The 20,514-nt window shown below is 42.5% G+C and overlaps 1 protein-coding gene across 3 annotated transcripts; it reads left to right on the forward strand.

The window, feature by feature from the left end:
- Nucleotides 1-6,211: 6,211 nt before the first annotated feature.
- nfil3-2 (nuclear factor, interleukin 3 regulated, member 2) lies at nt 6,212-16,089 on the forward strand. 3 transcript variants are annotated; one of them, XM_054760341.1, is made up of 3 exons: nt 6,212-6,519; nt 11,237-11,386; nt 11,502-16,089. In XM_054760341.1, exon 3 carries the CDS (start codon nt 11,746-11,748, stop codon nt 13,582-13,584), a length of 1,839 nt encoding a protein of 612 aa, XP_054616316.1. In that variant the 5' UTR covers nt 6,212-6,519; nt 11,237-11,386; nt 11,502-11,745; the 3' UTR covers nt 13,585-16,089. The 3 variants fall into 3 exon arrangements, with proteins under 3 accessions (XP_054616316.1, XP_054616317.1, XP_054616318.1); XM_054760342.1 differs by having other exon boundaries at nt 11,237-11,317; XM_054760343.1 differs by lacking the exon at nt 11,237-11,386.
- The last annotated feature ends 4,425 nt before the right edge of the window (nt 16,090-20,514 follow it).

The following is a 20,514-nucleotide window of genomic DNA, read 5'->3' on the forward strand; positions in this document are numbered from 1 at the left end:
CTCCAGACTCCTAATCTTTGTTTCCTCTCAGTTTCCTTCAATCGGACGCATACTTAAGTGTTCATTTCTTGCTAGTAGTCTTCTTTAGAGCACTGTAACTGTTGTTTTTCACATATCTGGTCATGTTCATATATTTTTATTTTGGGAAAAATAAACTCATTTCGACGATGACCATCACGACTCAGACTTCAAAGACGGTTTGTGGCGTCAGTGTGGTTTGTGTTTGGCCTCGTGACAAGAAAGCCTTGGGTTTGATCGTGTGGATCTTGCACGTTCGCGCTGTGCTTCCGTGCATATCTCCAAACACAGATATAATCCAAAACCGAAAACACACAAACAACATGACACAAATGGGAGGGGAAAATACTGCAAATTAAAAATGCTGCAGTCATAAACACTAAGAAACACACACACAACCCCCTAAAACAACTGCAGGAGAGAAATACTGCAAGTTCGCAAATAAAACAGAATAAGGGAGGCTACGAGGGTCACTAGGCCTGAGAGATATCCGTATTTGTGATGAAAATGGCCTGGTTTTCAATGGCCATTAATTTGACCGGAATTACGGCACTCTGTAATCCATGAGAGGCTGCTGTGTTTTAAAAAAATTATTATTGTTGGCAAAAAGCCAAAGAAAAAGCAATACATATTCCTCCTCTGACACATACTGAGTACCTCCACCCAAAACCATGGAATTAGGCCCTAACTGGCCTAACTGGTTGACACATTGGCTGCTTTGACCGGTCGAAACTCCAACGAAGACGTTGGAAAAGTTAAAAAAAAACGGTGGTTACAATCATGGCAAAAATCCCGACCAAAGTCCAACGCTGGCAGTTCAGACGGTACCACTATTTCAGAGACTGCCACAGTTTAATGTTGATATCTGTTTGCAGTTCTTCAGCAATCTGTTGGTCAGGCTCATCACGCATGCAGCACCCAATCGTACTGGCCAGCAGGGGGCAGCAAAGACAATCTCATTGCCAGGCTGCTGTCTTTTCATTCTGTGAGCGTGTTGTATCCATCATCCAAATCATCATGTCAGAGCTGAGCCCCGAGGGGTGGGTTTAGTAACATTTTTCATTGCACCCTCATGGGCTTCATCAATTAATGCGTAATTTGACAAGCCTTTATCAAGACCAGTTATCTGGCTCACTTTCTTTTCCTTTTCTAAGTCTGCAGGATACTTTCTTGTTACAGTATACTGTATCCATTTGGAAATGAGTTATGTAACATCCACATATTGCAGGGGTGGCCCGCTGCTGTTTTTTTATCGGCCAGCGGCACATTCTAAAAATACAATTTAACAAGAACAATTTAACAACAACAATTAAGTAAAAATGAAAAAAAATCTGCAGTAATTTAACAAGAATAAAGTCAAAATATTGAGCAAAATGTTGCAATCTAACGAGAAAAAAAAGTCATTTTGCAAGAATAATGTCATAATATTTTGAGAAAAAGGAGCATAAAGTTGAAATAAATATATATTTTTTTAAATAGTCATACAATGATTATGAGAAACAAACAACACAACGCAGGAAGTTGTAATTTTTGAGACATGAGGTTCTAATGTTATGAAAATAAAGTTACAATATTATGGGAATAGGGCCACATTTATCATTTAAAATGCGTTTAATAGGTGTGAGGAATCTTGAAGCGAGAAGGAAAGGATGCTGGAGCTGAATCTTAAGGGCTCTCAAGGTTGTAAACAGGTTTTCGATGCTCTCACTTCAAAAATATTCCATTTATAATAAGGGATAAATAAGGGATCCTACTTTGGAAATTCACTTATCACGGCTGGGAACCAATTACTGCAATAAACGAGGGACTGTATTTGCTGATTTTTGCCATTCGCTCATGGTCCTGGAAGGTTAGAAACCTTTTAGTGTACAATCTCTCCAGCTCCTCTAAAATAGACCTAACAACATCCAAGCATCAGTGAAAAATCGGCTGGAGCAAGTTAGTTGGCATGGTGATACGTTAAATTCAACATCTGTGCACATCTATTTTTGTGTGTTTGCTGGTGTTTATCCACGTGAGCGAAGGTCAGCTGAACGACGCACAGATGCACACCAATTGGTGGTCCTTTTCGAATGAATGCAAGGAAGGAATGCATCATATGTCATCTACTTATGCATTAAAAAAAATCATGCTTTTCATCCCCATTTATGAGAGTAAAAATAAAAAGTATACATAGTGTGCACATTAAAAAATGGTATGCATTTAAAAAAAAATTGAGTGCAAGCATGCAAGCAGATGGTGCAGGTGTGCAGCAGGATGGAGGAAGGTGTGCGGTTTAATGAATCCACTGCAACATGCTACTGCTCACATCTACGGAACCCCTGCAACCCTCTCTTTCCCCCAATCTGTTGCCCCCACCACCACCCTTTTTCCAGTGAAAGGATAAAGCCTGTTGCTAGGCAGTCAGTGCGACAGTTGCCATGGGAACGCGTGCAGACAGGGCAGGGTGGGGGGTGGGGGGTGCTTTGGTAGGGATAAGGATGGGGTGCAAAAAGAGAGAGAACGATGCAGAGACAGAGAGACAATGTGTGTTTTCATGGGGGAGGGGGAATCCATGTTCACGGCCAATGCCTTGGCTCCTTCGGTGCTATTTGTCTCCTCCATCCATGGAGGGGAAACAAAGAGTGGAGCCTAAAATGCTGCTTTTTTCCCCCCGTAACTTCACAATTTGAAGATACGCATTTTGAGGCATATTGAGCAGTAATGTCTGCAGCAGCAAGCGGGGAAAGAGGCGTAGACTCCCTGTCACAATCACAACTACACATTTATCTCCCTTGCAAATTGCTGACGTCCTCGATCAGCAAATGCTGAGATGCCCAAAGCTAGAATGTACCATTAATCTCATCATTAACTATTCATAGAGGGTACATACTGCCATGTAAACACTCCAGTCCAAACCACAAAACCTGGTCAGTTTGGTCTCATCCCAACACACTAAACTGATCCCTCCTGCAATGTCGTCATGTTTGATAACTCGTCAACCATATTGAATACCCTTAAAGTAGAATTCCTCATTTACACATAGTGGTTGCTCCAAAGGTGTGAGATTAACAGAATAGTTTAACACTCGTTCTCTTTGGGTGAGGGGTTTCCACACTTCAAGCCTGCCAGCATGTTGCACGTTCCTGCTTGTAACAAGTGCTTCGATAGCAGCCAGGGTTTTTCCACACAATGTGGAGGAAGATGAACACAAAGGCAAGAAGAGAATGTGTCATTTCACGATTCTGCAGTGAATATGGGTCCACTTGGTTCGCAGGCAAACGTATGGTTCCAATATGTCTTCAGCAGTCTTCCTTCTGCGCTCAGTGTCCTCATTTGCATGCCTTAACTTGCGCTTGACAGCATGCACAGTATATTACTAATGAAGGATGCAAGCTTTGTGTCCTACTGCACTGTGCAACACTGTAGAAATGACCGCTGATTATATATCGATGGACTATTGATTAGAGAGTAGTGTGCCACTGCAAAATACAGCCATAATATTATAATATTGGTCACTTAATACCTTTCTGGCAGTGTTTGACATCTATAGTGGATTCATAACAGTTCATTCTGTTCATTCACTGAGACGCCCAGAAAAATGTCTATTTTTGACACACGGCTCGCCTCGCCCCCAAACCAAAAACTAAACCTCCAGCTAGCTTGCAACTGACGTTCTCCTCCAATTTCGGATCAACATTTGCAATAAAAGTGACTTATTAGATTAGATTCATCTCTAGAACCCTCCTCACAATCAACATTTTAAGACCAGTTGAAAAGGTTTGAACATTTTGCACTTTTGGATCTTAAGGAGGTTCTCATGAGAAAATGTGGAACCTGGTGAGTGTATCATGATCTGCGGTGCGTTTTTTCTTCAATGGAACAATGGAGGTTCAGGTTGTGCAGGGCCGTCAAATGGCAGGTGGCTATGTGGAGATGTTGCAGGGGGCATCCCTCATGTCATGACCGGGACAACTCTGCAGTATGCCCGTCTGAGAAAGGACTTCTTCCGAGGAATAACCTCACTCTTTTGGACCATCCTACGTGTTCCCCGGATCGAAATCCAATTGAGAACATTTCAGAATGGATGTCAAAGGGACGTTTACAAAAATGGGAATAAGTTCCAGACAGCGGATGCCGTTCGTGAAGCCATCTTCACCACCTGGAGCATCCTTCCACTAGCCTCCTGGAAACACTGGCATCAAGCATACCCAAATTAATGTTAATAAAATAACATTTTATTTCTACTGTATTTTATTTTTTTAGCAACCGTCTAAAACCATTGCTCAGCTTATGAACAGCGAATGTCAGTTTAATGGTTGTTTGCGGTAAATTGCTTCCTCTAATTTGTAGACATTTAAGTTGAGCTCATGAAAAATGGGAGCATTCCGGCTGGACCGGAGCAGGAGGGGACAGAGAAGAAGAGAACAGAGACAAGGAAAACAGCAGCAACAACAATTTCGACAACAAGAACAGAACAACAGAAACATGCAGGACTACATCAGCAAATGTCTGTGATGACTAAAAAGACCCTGACGGAAAGGACAAAATAATATCAACAACTGCAATGACAATACTGCATTGAAACAGTCACGCATAATAGTAGTGTGATAGTAAACAGAATGACAATAACTGTAATGCACATCATTGTGAAAACTATGATCATATTGCTGACATCACCGTCGCTGGAATAAAACCAACAACACAATAACACAATAACACCCTGGTTAACTCAGTGAGTAATGTGGGGAAGTACACACAGTATGTACTGTGAGTGTGCATATGTACGTGTGTACAGGTAGCTCTGTATGTGTGCAAGCCTTCATATATATAAAGGTGCAAGAATGTGTGGAGCAAAAAAAAAGTGTTGTGTTCATATTTTTGTCGAGTGTGGTTTCACTTTTGCGCCTCACAGCAACTATGGTATTTATAAATTCTTACCGGCCTACGGTGAATGAGATGTGTCTTCGATATTGTGTAAAAAAATCTGCGTATTTATGAGGCCGGTCACGGTTGAGGGAGTGTACACTGTGTGTTGACTCTTGGATTATTTTGAGTATTTCTATTTCTTCTTATTATGGAATGTGTAGTTATAATGAAGAAGGAGCGGTCGCATTAAAGTCATTCTATGACGTGCGTGCATGTAATCCTGTTGTTCCCTGGCCCACTGTGGATTATTTCCAGCCTTATTTTTTAGTCATTCTGATTATTTATTTTGTCTTATGTTTATTTATTTTTTATCAGACGAATGTAGTCAAGGGTGAGCATGTACGATTTCACTTTTGGACTATTTCGAGTCTTTCTGTTTCTTTTATGAACTGTGTCGGTTATTAAAACGGAGCGGTCACATCACTGTCACGCTACGATGATGATAATCGTGTCGTTCCCCGGCCCACCGTGGATTATTTCCAACCTCAGTCGTTTGGATTGTGCCTGGCAGCGGCCGTCATTATTTGAGCGATCACATTTATCACATGACAAGTCTCACCCGGCCTGGATAGGAAAGGATTGACATGTTGATAGCTCTTTTTTTCTGTTTATCACGCAGACTAGTGTCTTTTTGGTGGAGCGAGTGCACTGTGGGATTAGATTTTGGATTATTTGGAGTCTTTCTATTTCTTATAACAAATGTGCAAGTTACCATCAAGAAGAAGCACAGTCATTCTTGCCAAAGGAGGGGAATTGTGCAGAACCTGAGCATGGATCAGTGCGCTCACACTAGCCAAAAGTGCTGGACTTCAGTGTGTGAAGGGGGCCCAAGCACGCTACCATTAGCCTAGTGTGGGTACACCCTAAAGTTTGATGATTTTTATACAGATTGTAGTCATCGAAGAGGGGCTGAAGTGGGGGTCAAATGGCCAACATGCTGCGTCTTCATTGCTGCACTCAGTTAGTTCATGCTCCCTGTTAACGATTGCTGGAGTTGCACGAGGTCAATGGAGGAAGTGCAATGAGGGATGTTGACACACATTGCTCCCATTATGCTACTTTCTTACACTTGCACACTTTTTATACACTTGTTTTCCGGTTCAGAGGCGGGTTTGATGTCCCTAGCCGTACTATGGCTATCATAAGCGCTCAACTGACAGCATGTGACCAAGCCCCTTCCATCCGTCGCTCCACCCCTTCACTCCGTTCTCCCGCAACAGGATTCGAAGGCTCTGAAAGAGGGGAGGGGGCAGAGCTTGGAGAGAAACAAAAAACGTGACTAGGCACCCAAAGCGTCCTGTTATGCAACAACTGACCTACTAACATACATTTAGAGACTGAGAGAGAAGAGGAAATAGAGAGAGGGAGGAATTGGCGCAAACATGACACGAGGAGCGCACTAAAAACAAGATCCACTGTGTGTTCGCACTCCTTCTGTATACGCGCACTCATCGAGGCGAGCTGGAGTTTTGCAAAGTGGTCGACGGTGTGTGCGTGTGCGTGTGTGTGCCCGTGTGTTTATGAGTGAATGTGAGGGTAGAAGACACCACACGGATTGATGCCCACTGTGGATTCTATAAACTACACAACCAGGTGAGTGCGTAGTCATTTTTTTTAAATTCCCACATTAATATCTTACACAAGAAATCATCAGAAAAATATTCTACTGTAAGTGTTATTTTGCCTTTAATAAAAAAAAAAAAAACATAATCTCGTCACCATTGGATGCTTTTTGAAGTGGAGCAGTTTCATCATTTCCCTTCTTCTGAGGCATGTGCTGTTTTATTTTTGGATCCTCTTTATCTTACATACTTATATATGTGGTGGTGGGCATTATTTTTACAATAACCGTACGTGCACAACAATAATACAAAAAAGTGATATTAATCATTTTAATTTTAGAATATTATATTATTATAATAATAGCCACTGTCTGTGCATAATAATAATAACAAATATTTTTAAAATCCTGTTATGATTAGGATAATTATAATATTTTTAAATCAAATCTTCAAATTGTTGTTATACATATTAATATTTAAAAATGAAGATGTTTTATGGTGCAGAGTGTTTGAGCAGCGACCTATTTGGGCGTGTTGTGGGTTAGTAGGCTATAGTCCACGCAGACAAGTGGAGCAGTCCCGTGTCGGCTCCGTGGACACACTTCTCCGTGTCACGTGTAGCTGCTCTTTGTAAAGGTTAACGCGGCTGTGCGGTCCTCCGGCTGCGTTAACCCTTCCGTCGCCGCCTGAGAAGCGTGCCAATAAGACATGACCGAGCCGCGACTGCGTCCTTTGCGCATTTGGATACTCATATTTTTCTATTTTAAGACGATGGTGACGCTTATAGAATGGTCACGTTCACCCGCTGTGGATGTCGCAAGGTGAGGTGCGGAGCATCTGGAAGAAATGTGGGTCATACGGGGGTCAGTGTAATAGCTGATCGCATTGAGATATGTTGGTGTTTTTGATGGAATTTGGTGACACGATTTGCATGCATGCGCAGCTGCCTTGAATGACTGGGGGTTCCATTCAATTATGCATGAATGCGATTTGTCAGAGAGTACAACAAAGAAGCCACGCGGGGTGAAATATTCACACATCACCTACCACGAAGGATGGAGAAAGGCAAAATTCAATATTCAAATTGCATATCGCAAAATGATTATTTCCAATGACACTGAACTGGCATGGGTTACCCCACGTGCCCTTGCAGCTTTTCAGTAATGGCATGCTGAAGTCATCCTCCAGTGTTATTTTCATCATTCACACTTCTATTCGCTGTGAAAGGCGGCTTCATGAGCACTGCGACGTGAGCTTGTACTTTTAAATTCACCCCCCAAAAACTTGAATTCGTCAATATATTCAAATATGTATTTAAAAAGGGCTGGCTTATTATGCAATCGGCGGAAACCGACAGTCTGTATTGTCTGCGGAGACGTTGCTGCCAGTTGGTTGGCGCACGCACTGCTGGTCTCCATGCCAGCTATAAATGTAGGTCACATTGCTACTGTGGGAGGGGGGTGAGGTGAGCCACATCAGAACCACACCAAAATAAAATCCTCACCAACTATAACTGTACAGGCAGCAGCGGTGCAGAAATGGATATAAAAAGCCTCATAGTACTCTCATGTTAAAGGTCAAAACTAGAAGTGAATAAAAGTAAATAAAACACAATGAGTAGCATCAGTAGGGAACGGCAGCTCAGAAGGTGCAAGGCACGTTGTCAGGATGGCTTTATGACTTCTCTGGGTTGTGAGATGATAAAAGATGTGCCTTGTTGTTGTGCTGTGGTTGTTGCAGCAAGCACAGGCGAATGACAGCCTTTAGTAGGCCAAGGGAGCACATGTGACTGGCGAAACACATGGACTGAGTCACTCAGCTTTTTTCCCTTTTCCAGAGAGAGGGGCGATATGGCTGAGTGTTCTTGGAACAAGGATCCAGTTTCGATAGGACTCCACCTTGCTGGCATGCTTTCAGCTTTTTTTTAACCCCCACCCCCTTACCTCCATGCTTTAGTTCTTTTTTGTTTTTTTTGGAGTGGATCAAGTCTGCACCCAGATTTGGAATTCACACAGACCCCACCCAATGCCAGCCACCCCCAACCTCGCACCACGTGCCATGTATTCACCCCCACCCCTATTACCCCCCCGCCCCTTGTTTCATCATTCCCCTTCTTTTGAGGCATGTGCCTTTTATTTTAAGCCTGCTCCTATTTCCTGAAATGCTGTACAGGAACACGTGCAGCGCTTGAACTCAATCCACTGTTTCCAATGCGCATTACCACATTTAAACGCTTGCGGTTTTGGGGCCCCGTGGTTGTGTAAACGAGTGCAACTTGGATTCTTTTACTGTGCTATCATTCCACAAGTGCCATAGAGACCCGGCCATGACACGTGAGGAGTATGATGAATTGGAAAGAGTAATCTAGGTCATGGAAATCTATGCCGATCCGGTTTGCTTGCTTGAGCTTACTTTATTTGTATATTTGAGCCATAAATGTCGGCTACTCATGCAAATGAAATATGGCTGCTTTTAATTTGCTTGCTCACGTGAGTCACAAAAGAGGGTGGGAGAGAGAAAAACAAAGAACGAGCACGTGCGTCCATTCTGAGACAATAAAATGAGCTCATCCAAGGAGGGGTAAACAAAATACACAATCAGCGACGTCAGCCGCTGGCCTTTTATTGCAGAATATACACAAATGATCCGCTCTTGATCATACCACGCCAGGTAGATTTGGAGGAGGGGGGTATGTAATGTGATTGCCCGCCGCCTTTACTTCTGCTGTTTTGTTGCTTTGGGTGATACATTATTTCTGTTGATGCAATACCAACATTTTCACAATCGCCGGTATCCCCCTATCTAGATACAATCTCACCCTTTGTTGCAACCCTCACTCTTTGATTCACTTCTTTGTCTGCGCTCACTTGCTCCCTCGTCTGTGTTACCGCTCTAATTCAGCACCCTCCCTCTATCCCTCGCTTAAAAAAAAAAAAAAATTCTATCACTTTTGGCTTTTTCCGATCTCTGGCGTGTTTTGCAGGGCTTCACCTCGCTGCAGTTCTGCTGACCTAGATTCCAGCTAACCGTACAGTGGAGGGACATAGACTTGTATTTACAGAGTCAGTCGGCCGGTCCCCAGTTTCTGGGTCAGTGGGGCACGCCGCGAAATGTTCCCTTTCCATTCTGTGTCACTCCTGCCACATGTCGAAGGCTCACGAGGATCAAATCTTTAGGCTACGCAAAAGACAGAAAAATTCCATTCCTAACCAGGAAGAAATGGGAGTGGATTCAGCAGTTCTCACCAGGGTTTAGCTGGCTATTATAGACACTTTAGGCCACGGGTGTCCAACATCCTGCCTGGGGTCCATTTGCAGCTCATTTTTATTGACCCGTACTAAATATTGATTGTAGAAAAAAAAGGCACAATGTAAAGCAAAAAAGCTGAAATGTTGATACTAATTAATAATAACACAAAGTGTTGTCTTTTTTTTAGCCTTTTTACAAAATGAAAAAAATAAAATAAAAACATCAAAGTGGCCCCAGGCATCCTTGAATTTGTCAGTAAAAAGTTTGGAAACCCCTGATTTAGACCAAATAATGATATTTTAAATAATAAGAAATATGTGTGAAATAATTCTGATGTTGCATCATGGCATCGGGTCACTCGACGGAACAGTTGAAATACTTAGCGAAATAATGAGATTACTTATGCAGACAGTGTCATACTAATGCAGTGTAACCCGGAATACCAGATGTGGACTGACATGCGTAACAGCTGGGCAAATAGATGTGCGCAACCTAACACAAATACATAATGGTACACTTGTCTGTTGTGCAGCTCACACCACAACTTAATGATATTTATTTGTTTACAACATGTTCTTTTATTTATGATGGTCATTATTATATTTATTTGTATTTATGTATTTGTATTGTACTTTGTATTCGGAGTGTTGTGGTTTACCTCCGATGCACACATGATTTTTACGAGACTGACCGCCCCTGTGTTGTAGTCAGTGTTATCAAGCTGCGTTAGTCTTGCGTCTGCCCCTCCTCCTTTCCTTTCAGAGGCCCTTGACCTATATTTATCAATGCCCAACCTCCCAGCACAACACACACACACACACATGTACACCTCTGCCTCTTTATCCTTGACCCTACACCGGCTGCTTGCCTTTGTCTGCCTTATCTCCTCACTCTGCATCATTGATTTGGCATTGAGTTGTTTTGGCAAAGAATGCTGCCACATTCCTCTGTGGCTGAACGCATTTGGGGGGCGGGGGTAGCAGTATTTCAGCACTGATTACACATGGGGATTCTCTGGAAGGCTGGAAGTCTCCAATTGACTCACCCTTTGACCCACGTACACCTTCAATTTGAGTCTCAGCATGTTGCAGTCGCTGCGGCTTACGCTTTTAAATTCTCGCCCTTGTCTCAGGTTCTCAGGTTGCGTCTTACAAAAGCTCACAGTGACAAGATAGAGCACGACCATCAACCGAGCAATGAACCATGTGACCGTGTTACATCACAAAAGTCAACATGCCGGCTAAGAGTCAAGGGTCACAGGCTGCAGACAGAGCAGATCAATAGCAGGGCGTAGAGGTCAGACAGTGTGGTCAGACGACTTGTCACCGGTTGCTATGGGACGCAGACAGACATTCTGAAGCACAAGCGGCTTCAGTCACTATACAAACTGAACAGAATAACAGGAGGAAGGACGTTACATGACATGATTTCACCTTTTTTATGCAAAGCAGTTCACCAAGATGATCATATCTTATTTCCTGCTTTTCTATCTCTTACAGCTTTTAATCTTGACATCAGCAGCGGAAAGAACAGAGGGAGAGCGAGCGAGCAAACATTCCCCAAGAGACTGACACGCTGAGGTAGACAGGCCGACCTACATGCTGCAGTTTGCATGCAGATCTGGGACACCTCCGTACCAGCTTAGCTTAGTATGCCACGTTTCTGCCAACTAGACAATTAGAAGTAGAAAAGTACTTAAAAACCGTAATTAGCTTCATCCACTCCACTTGTCATTAAAACACATTCTCTTCTGTTTAATTCCAGAGTCATTGACTGCAATACGTGAATCGACGCTGAGCCCAAAGCTACAAGTGAATAAATGAGGGTTGCAAATGCTGAGCTCCAACTCTTCTTGATCTTCGTGGCTAACTTGGACACCGGAGTTCCCGACTAGCAATAAACAGACGGCTCAAGACCCCGAAGAACACCTGAAAAGTGTTCTTCACCCTAATCTCTGACTTGTTGTTTTGTCCAGTCAACATTTCAAACTGGCTACCACAAGAAAAGAATGGAAAATCTAACGTCAGCCCTCAAAAACTCAGGAAGTAACATAAACTGCCTTGAGACCTTCAGCGGTTATGAAGAGTCTCTGCCCCCTCTCCAAGGGACTCCGACTCGCCTGGGCCGCATCATCAAGCCCAAACCCAATGCAACCTGCAGGCGAAAGCGGGAGTTCATTTCGGATGAGAAGAAAGACGCTTCCTATTGGGAGAAACGGCGAAAGAACAACGAGGCAGCCAAGCGCTCCCGTGAGAAGAGGCGTCTCAATGACATGGTTTTGGAGAACCGTGTCATTGCACTGAACGATGAGAATGTCAGGCTCAAGACAGAGCTGCTCCAGTTGAAGCTACGCTTTGGCCTTATAAGCACTGCCTCTTACATTGAAAAGAGCCAGCAGATCGGGGCAACAGGCAATAGCACAGGAAACGGAGGGTCCTCCTCTTCATCATCGTCCTCCACTCAGTACTACTCCAGCGGGTATTCCAGCAGCTCTCAGGTGATGATGAACTCTGACTCCTCTGAAACCGAGCAGTCCGGGCGCAGCGACGGCCACAGGCAGTTGGTGAAGTACTCCCCACGTGGTTCCCTGTCTGACATGTCTGACGGCTCCTCCAGAGACAGCCCAGAGCCAGTTCCCTTTGAGATCAAGCAAGAAGGCGACAGGCTGGAGATGGATATTACCAATGGCACCACTACTCAGATCATGTTTAACATCCATCGCGGTCTGGCTTCGGTACCCACTCATCACCACCTCCAACAGCATTCTCAGGAGATGGAGGCTGCTTACCACAGCCAGCAACAGCAGCACCATCTTCACCATCAGCAGCAACATCAGGAGCCTGTTCCCTCTATCACGAACCAGCCTGCTCCTCAACCACCTGCTGCACAGAGGAGTGTCATTCTCTATGGCTCAAGCAGTGCCTCCTACGCCGTGGACAGCTTGACAAGGTCCCAGGATACTGATGTGCAAAAGCAGAGCAGCAGTAGCAGCCAGGCGTGTGTCAGCCAACAACCCCACTCCTTTGCCGAGAGCTCCACAGAGACTCTCACAGAGGTGACAAAACAGCTGGAGAGGAAAACATTAGACTCCCCTCCATATGAGCTCGCAGGCAGCCATAATGAGGCTGGAGAGAGACAAGTATACAAAGTTTGTCAGCAGACTCTGCGGGAGCATCAAGAGACCGTTTTGTCCGCGGAGGTTATCCACAGACAAGTGGAGGAAGTCAGCCATCCCCACCTCTATCACCACCAGCCTCATCCTTCATACCTCAGTGCCCAAGACGAGGAGCCACCTGTTCTTGCCTATGAGGGCGAGCTTCCTAATGAGGCTTACTACCAAGGCCAATCAAGTTCCTCTGGTAAAGACACCTCATCTAGTGATGGGGATCCAAGGAGCTCTGACAAAGAGGCCTCTACTGATGATGAGGAGTCCCCCTCCTCGTCCTGCTCAGATCTCGGCAACTACCCCAACCGACATCTCAGCAGCACCCACCAGCCGGGCTCCCCTCAACCATCATCCCAGAGCTGCTCTCAGGCCCACGGCCGGGACCCCCAGGGAGAGGTGAAGGGCACAGCATTACCCCACAAACTCAGACTCAAACACCGGGCCATGAGCTCCGGAAGCACTGGAGGCCATTGCTCCGGCCAAGAGTCCCCAACAACCCCTCCCTCTGCCACCCCACCACCCCTCCCTCAGCATCCTTATTTATCCCTGTCGCCACAGCAGAACATTAAGGGCCTGAGCCCAGGAGTGGCCTCGATACTGGCAGCATCAGAGGGGGAGGGCAAGAGGAGAGAGAACGGAAAAAAGGAGACAGGTGGACGACGGAACAAGAGGCGAGATTAGGTGATATGGAATTCGGTGACGGCTGCGTATTCTCCAGTGCTCTTTAAAGTAAAGACAATTGCTCCTCTGTCACTGTCCTGCCGTAATGCCTTTGCCCTGTGATCCACCTCTTGTTGGCGGGACACAAAGCTGAGCTTTTCTACACCCTGAACCTCAACGTCACCAAAAAGGCTGAACTTCTTGTCCTGTAGGACTGTATCATACCTGTAAATATTGTACAGATTTGTCATTTCTTACATCCTCCCCATACTTACAAAAGCACTTTTGTTTATGTGATGAGAGGAGGAATGGAACTACCTACTTTTCTACTTACGCCATTAATGCCACACCATAAAGCGTCAGAGTCAAAGCACATTTTGACCAAAAAGAATGTAGAAAATCAGTGTCACGCTTTATCCGTACTTTAAATTTGTTGCATATCTGGCTGGAGACAAGAACGCATGGCTGAACATGCCTTAATTCAAATCAAACGCAAGCATACTCTTGCAACGTTCCCTCAACCAAAGAAGCTCTAACACCACCAATACTACAAATTTCCAGTTCCATACCTCTTCCCAGACCCTACCTCTATGACCCCCTTATTTCACAAAAGATTTGCATCACCTTTATTTTTTAAGCACTTGCTTTGTATATTAATGTGAGATATGAATATATGTATCTATTCTAAATATATATTTTACAAGGAAATTTGAATACAAATGCAACAAGGATTTTTGAAATGACCATCCTTTAAGGAATCTGAATGAAATTACAGTGGAACCTCAGTTTTCGTCGTGATTCTGTTCCAAAAGGAAAACCCGAAACCTACGAAAAACGAATACATTTTTCCCAGAAGTATTGTAAATCCATCCGGACACCCAAAAATATGAACGCAACACACATTTTACACAGAATAATTTCTGAAAAAAATGTATTTTATGTGTCTTTGTCAAACCTGTGTTAAAGGTATTTTCGTTTACATCACAATCCTATCGTACAGTCATTTTTCTCGCCTTCTTTACCAAAGTTCTGGCACTTGCAACTTTTTTTGTAGCTGTATTTTTTTGTTTTTTTTAAAAAGCGCTGCTTCTTCGAACACTCAGAAATACACAGTGCGCTTGAACGGATCATCAGCGAACAGCACACTGTAGTAGGTGTGAGAAAGGCAATAGATATGAGTTGTTCATTGTTCTGTGTGTGTTCTATGAACAAATAAACCACCCCCGCACACGTAATGAAGATGATTGAAGGATTCCCTGGAATCTGTCTATAGTGTCCCAAATCTGAAGGAACCACTACCCATTCTTCTCCAACATGTGGATGTTTGGCGGTACAAAAACACATATTTTGTTCGAAAACCAAATCCTACGAAAACACGGGTTTCTGAAAACCGAGGTTCCACTGTACTGTACAGCCACATTGTCTGCTGTTGCTACAGGACCCACTCAAATCAAAACGCCTCTCTTGATTGTTACGCTTTTGCATTAATCCTTTGTTAATGCCCTGTTTACACAGAAGTGGCTGTCCAGTTCGGAGAGCCCACAGCACTGAATGGAGAACATTTTGTTTCCTGGGGCGAGTGCCTCATTAATGAAAATGTTTGGATTTTTTTAACCTTTAAACCAGCCTTTAAAAATGTGGTGGAAGTCACCAGCTGCAGGTTATAATAAGCCTTTAGTTTATTTGAGCTTTATCGACCATATCTGTTGTCACCATTCACTGGCCCGATGTATTTATTTCCCTCTTCTCCACTTGCCCATCACTGTATAAAAAAGCCCACAGGAACATAGACAGAATGTGTACATACCTACTAAGATCTGCAGCTTGGAGTTTGAACTGTGATGTAGGCATTCGACGCTTGGGGCTAAATGTAGTATAAGCTGCTAGGCTGTCATGTAAAAATGTACAATTACTACACACTTATTGACAAGTTGTAGTGATCATTGCGATTCACTTTGGATAGCAGATAAGATTGCCCCAATTGCCTCCGTTATCCGGTTCTCACTGCAGTGCTGCTGCACAGTGATGTGTAGCCCGCACTGGATCCAAGTGAAACAGAAGTATATGTACCATGTTTGGCTTTTTGGCACTTGTGTATAAATGTAAAGTCCCCTTACCCTCGAACAACACTGTAATGTTTATTTCATTGTTTTTATATCCTCTTTTTCGTCAAGGTGTTGTTCAGTTTCCCGCTATACTGTGTCTTTTTTCCTATTGACCGTGATGACATGTATTTGCCTCATAGCGCCCCCGACGCCCGCTCCCTCCCTCTTTTCAGTGTGTATTAATCAGTAACGTTTGTGGTTTTGCTGATGGTTTTATGAAAAAGACAAGTGGACGAAAAATAATCAACAGGCACAGGTAATGTGGTGTTTGAGATGGGTATCGAGGTTGGTCCGGCTGGTCATTGCCATCGCTTCCTTTTGACATGAACATGTATGTAATGACGCTAATGTGGATGATGGGAGCATTTCAAGACCGAAAAAGAAATAAAAAGAATGTTGACCCAATTGAAAAGTCTTAAATTATTTGATTGCGTGAAATAAGTATTTGATCCCCTGCCCCTACCAACCTGGAAGAATTCTGACCCCCACAGACAGGCTACGTGCCAGCGCAGCACAGAAAGGAGTCCTGCTCCTAGAGCAAGAAGATGGGTGAGAACGGGACTCCCTCAAATCTTCCTTGCCTCAGCGAGAACACTAAAGATGGGTCGTGGATGTTTCTGATAGCCATGTGCGGCCCGCAGCACATTTTGAAAAAATAAAATGAAAATATTAAGAAAAAAAATTGTTTAGTAACAAGGAAAATACTGTAATTTTATGAGAATAAACTCATAATATAAAATAAAGTCAAAACATTAAGCGAAAAAAATTGTTTTGTAACAAGGAAAATACTGTAATTTTATGAGAATAAACTCTTAATATAAAATAAAGTCAAAATATTAAGAGAAAAAATGTTTTGTAACAAGGAAAATATTGTAATTTTATGACAATAAACTCTTAATATAAAATAAAGTCAAAACATTAAGCGAAAAAAATTGTTTTGTAACAAGGAAAATACTGTCATTTTATGAGAATAAACTCTTAATTTAAAATAAAGTCAAAAATATTAAGAGAAAAAAAATTGTTTAGTAACAAGGAAAATATTGTAATTTTATGAGAATAAACTCTTAATTTAAAATAAAGTCAAAAATATTAAGAGAAAAAAATGTTTAGTAACAAGGAAAATACTGCAATTTTATGAGAATAAACTCTTAATATAAAATAAAGTCAAAACATTAAGACAAAAATTAATTGTTTTGTAACACGGAAAATACTGTAATTTTATGACAATAAACTCTTAATATAAAATAAAGTCAAAATAATAAGAGAAACAAAAATGTTTAGTAACAAGGAAAATACTGTAATTTTATGAGAATAAACTCTTAATATAAAATAAAGTCAAAATATTAAGAGAAAAAAATGTTTTGTAACACGGAAAATACTGTAATTTTATGACAATAAACTCTTAATATAAAATAAAGTCAAAACATTAAGCGAAAAAAAATGTTTTGTAACAAGGAAAATACTGTCATTTTATGAGAATAAACTCTTTATTTAAAATAAAGTCAAAAATATTAAGAAAAAAAAATGTTTTGTAACAAGGAAAATACTGCAATTTTATGACAATAAACTCTTAATTTAAAATAAAGTCAAAAATATTAAGAGAAAAATTAATTGTTTTGTAACAAGGAAAATACTGTAATTTTATGACAATAAACTCTTAATATCATGTGGGAAAATGATGTCATTTTAGTAGTTTAAAAGTTGAAATATGAAGGAAAAAAAACGGTATTTTTTTCAAAACAAAAGTTTTATTTTGTTGTATTAGATTGGGGGAAAAGTTGTAATACTATGGGAATATTACGAGAAGAAAATTTATGAAGCTCATTTCAGAAGAGAGTTTAAATATTTGGAATGAAAAAAACAACAGCAAAAATGGGAAAAACAGATCAAAGACCAAAGTTCATACTAATAATACACTTTTTCCCCTTTATCACAAAGCTGAGATGCAGTTTTTTCTCAAACTACTGTATATATCACCTCTTAGCATAGCTACCTGTGTTGGTTTCCAAAACATCACTGCGACCCTGCATTCTTTCATTATTCAGTAGAGTTTGGACACTCCTGCTCTAGCATAACCATCACCCCAAACATGCAGCCAAGACAACAAAGGAGTGACTCAAGAGGAAGCACATTAAGGTGTTGGAGTGGCCTACCCGGTCTCTGGACCTTACACCCCCCGAAGGGGATCTGAAACTTGGAGTCGCCAAGCAACAGCCTCAAAACATTGAAGATTTGAAAAGGAGTGGGCCAAAAGATGCTGATTAACAGCGAATGTCTGACCGACTGAGCCATATTTTACGACATATAGTATATTACGATACCATTTAACTCAGTCAAATGCACATTTTGTTGATATTCTGACTATCTACCGTCTTCAAGGGTGTTTCATGTGCAAATGTCAAAGAAAGGGAAGGAGATCACACATGCATATTTTTCCCAGACCCAGCAAACAGAGCGAGCCTCGAAGAGAAGTGAGCAGCCAGTTGGATCTACTCAAGGCTCTTCGGCGTCAGACACTAGTGACAGCCAATGACAGCCAAGCTCGTCATGATGATCTAGAAACCTCAACCTCTGGTTGGGTAACACAACGCTCTCCGCCTTGTCTAACAATGACTCATCATCAAAAAACAAGGAAAAAGTGGGACACATCAGGGCAATAGAGAATCATAACTGCGAGTCGTTGGTTACTTTTGGTCAGGATGAACGCAGCCATACTAGTCATCTCTCCCATTTGCTCCGGAAACAACCGTATTTCGTCCTTCTTTCCTGGCGCTCTCTTATTTTAATCGTTTACCGTATTTTTGCCGTATTTTAACTTTCTTAAAAAAAAAAAAAAATCCACTCCGGTACTGCCTGAGTTTTCCAAAGTTTTCCAAATTTTTCTTCATTTTTTTTCTTATTTTACGAAAAATTTGGGTATAGACCTAGCATGCACGAGGAAGGAGAACCACAACATTTCTCCCCAAAGCACTAATAATATATTTAAAAAATGTCTAAAAATGTTCGTATTTATTGTAATTAAATATGAATATATTATTACTATTATTATGATTATAAATATACGATAATATATTATGATTAGAAATGATTTTCCTAAATCTATTGTCATATGTTACATAGTGTCCACATATAACACATATTTTTTTACACAAGACTCTCAAGCACTTGTCATTGCCGTTGAATAGCCTCATAATGATTTCATCATTACAGTGACACACTGACACACTTTTCCCGACAGGCCCAGCAAGCTCCCTAGCATGTCTGATGTAACACCCTAACCCACTTCCTTGAATCAACATAAGCCAAATATGTGATCACGCTTTCAAAATATTGGTCTCATCAATGTTGGTCTATTATGCTGCTCTCATGTCTGCACGTCATATGTAAACACGAAAAGGCAGCCGCGCACAAGTTGAACAGGTGCTCCCCTCAAAACATATTTTGAGCAGACGTAACATAACTAGAGCGGGTTTCAAGCAAAACACCCTATAACTGAAGGGGGTGAGTCATCGCTGTGGGATGTGCACAAAGCCGGGCAGCGCCAGACTGAGCTCCTGGCTGCTGTTGCCAACGTCCAGGCCAAGTGGGAGTCTTTGTGTTAACACAAAAAGGCCCACGCTTTTTAGTATTGTTATAATTATCTCTCGTGGATGCTGCAGTTTGTGTAATGAATAGATGATATACTCATCGGTCACACAAGTAGCAGAAGTACCCATGCCACAATGCGCCAAAACGGGAGGAGCAGCTGACGGACGGAGAGAGAGTGGGAGGACGGGATGCAGGAGGGGAGGGAAGTGACCACTAACTCCATCTAAGCCTGCAACAAAGCACCTCTTTGAGGCTGACGCATCAGTGCCCTTCGTAACGCTCTCAGTCACATGCAACAAAACACAGAAATCCTTCGTATGTCCAAAAGCAAACTGCGGGATTGTAGCTTTTGGAGACTCAGTAAACTAGCTCATATGGCACTGACCTTTAGCGCAAGAAGATCCTTTAGTTTCCTGACTTGAACTACAGGAGCTTGCATAAACAGGTCAGGAGGAAAGTAGGTCAGGGAGACGAGAGGTAAAGGAGAGCTAAAGAGAGAGAAGGGAAGCGTGCTGATGGATGGATCGATGGAGGTCGACTCCATCCGTGACATTCTTGTTTGTCTCTTGCGGCAAAGATGCTCTTGGCAAACAGAGCGAGAAACGTGGCTCTCACGTTACCTGGCTCCTCTCTGCGGGGGGGGGGGGCTAGTGTATAATATGGTCAAGACGGACAGAGAAAGCCCGAATTGCATTATGTAGCGCTGTGGTGCAATGCTAGGGAGGTTCTAGAATTCCTGCAAAGCGAGACCACGTTCCCGAAGGATCCCCCCCTCCCCTTTTCTGCACAGTGTAAAGAACTTTAAAAGCCGTGTCACATGGCTCAAATACACAATGATCAGCAACGAAATAGCAAGCAGGGCAGGAGTTGAAATGATCTCATCTCGTTTTTACAAGTACATATTAAAACTGGTGCTTCTGAGAAAACACACCTGTGGTGCACAGGTGCACGAAAGCACATGTGAAGGCAAACACGCATGCTGTTGACGTGACCCAGTTGTCTGTTAACTCAGAGATAACCTATACTGTGTGTCAGCTTTGAAACGGCATTAATTCATTAATTCTTTTTCATTCGCGCGGGTATGCTGGAGCCTATCCCAGGCTGGTTACACCCTGGACTGGTCGCCAGCCAATCGTAGGGCACATCTATACAAACAATTCACACTCACATTCATACTTATGGACAATTTAGAGCCACCAGTTAACCTAACATGCATGTTTTTGGAAACCCACGCACGCGCAGGGAGAACATGCAAACT

Source organism: Dunckerocampus dactyliophorus, chromosome 18, assembly GCF_027744805.1.
Source record: "Dunckerocampus dactyliophorus isolate RoL2022-P2 chromosome 18, RoL_Ddac_1.1, whole genome shotgun sequence".
NCBI classification, from domain to species: domain Eukaryota; kingdom Metazoa; phylum Chordata; class Actinopteri; order Syngnathiformes; family Syngnathidae; genus Dunckerocampus; species Dunckerocampus dactyliophorus.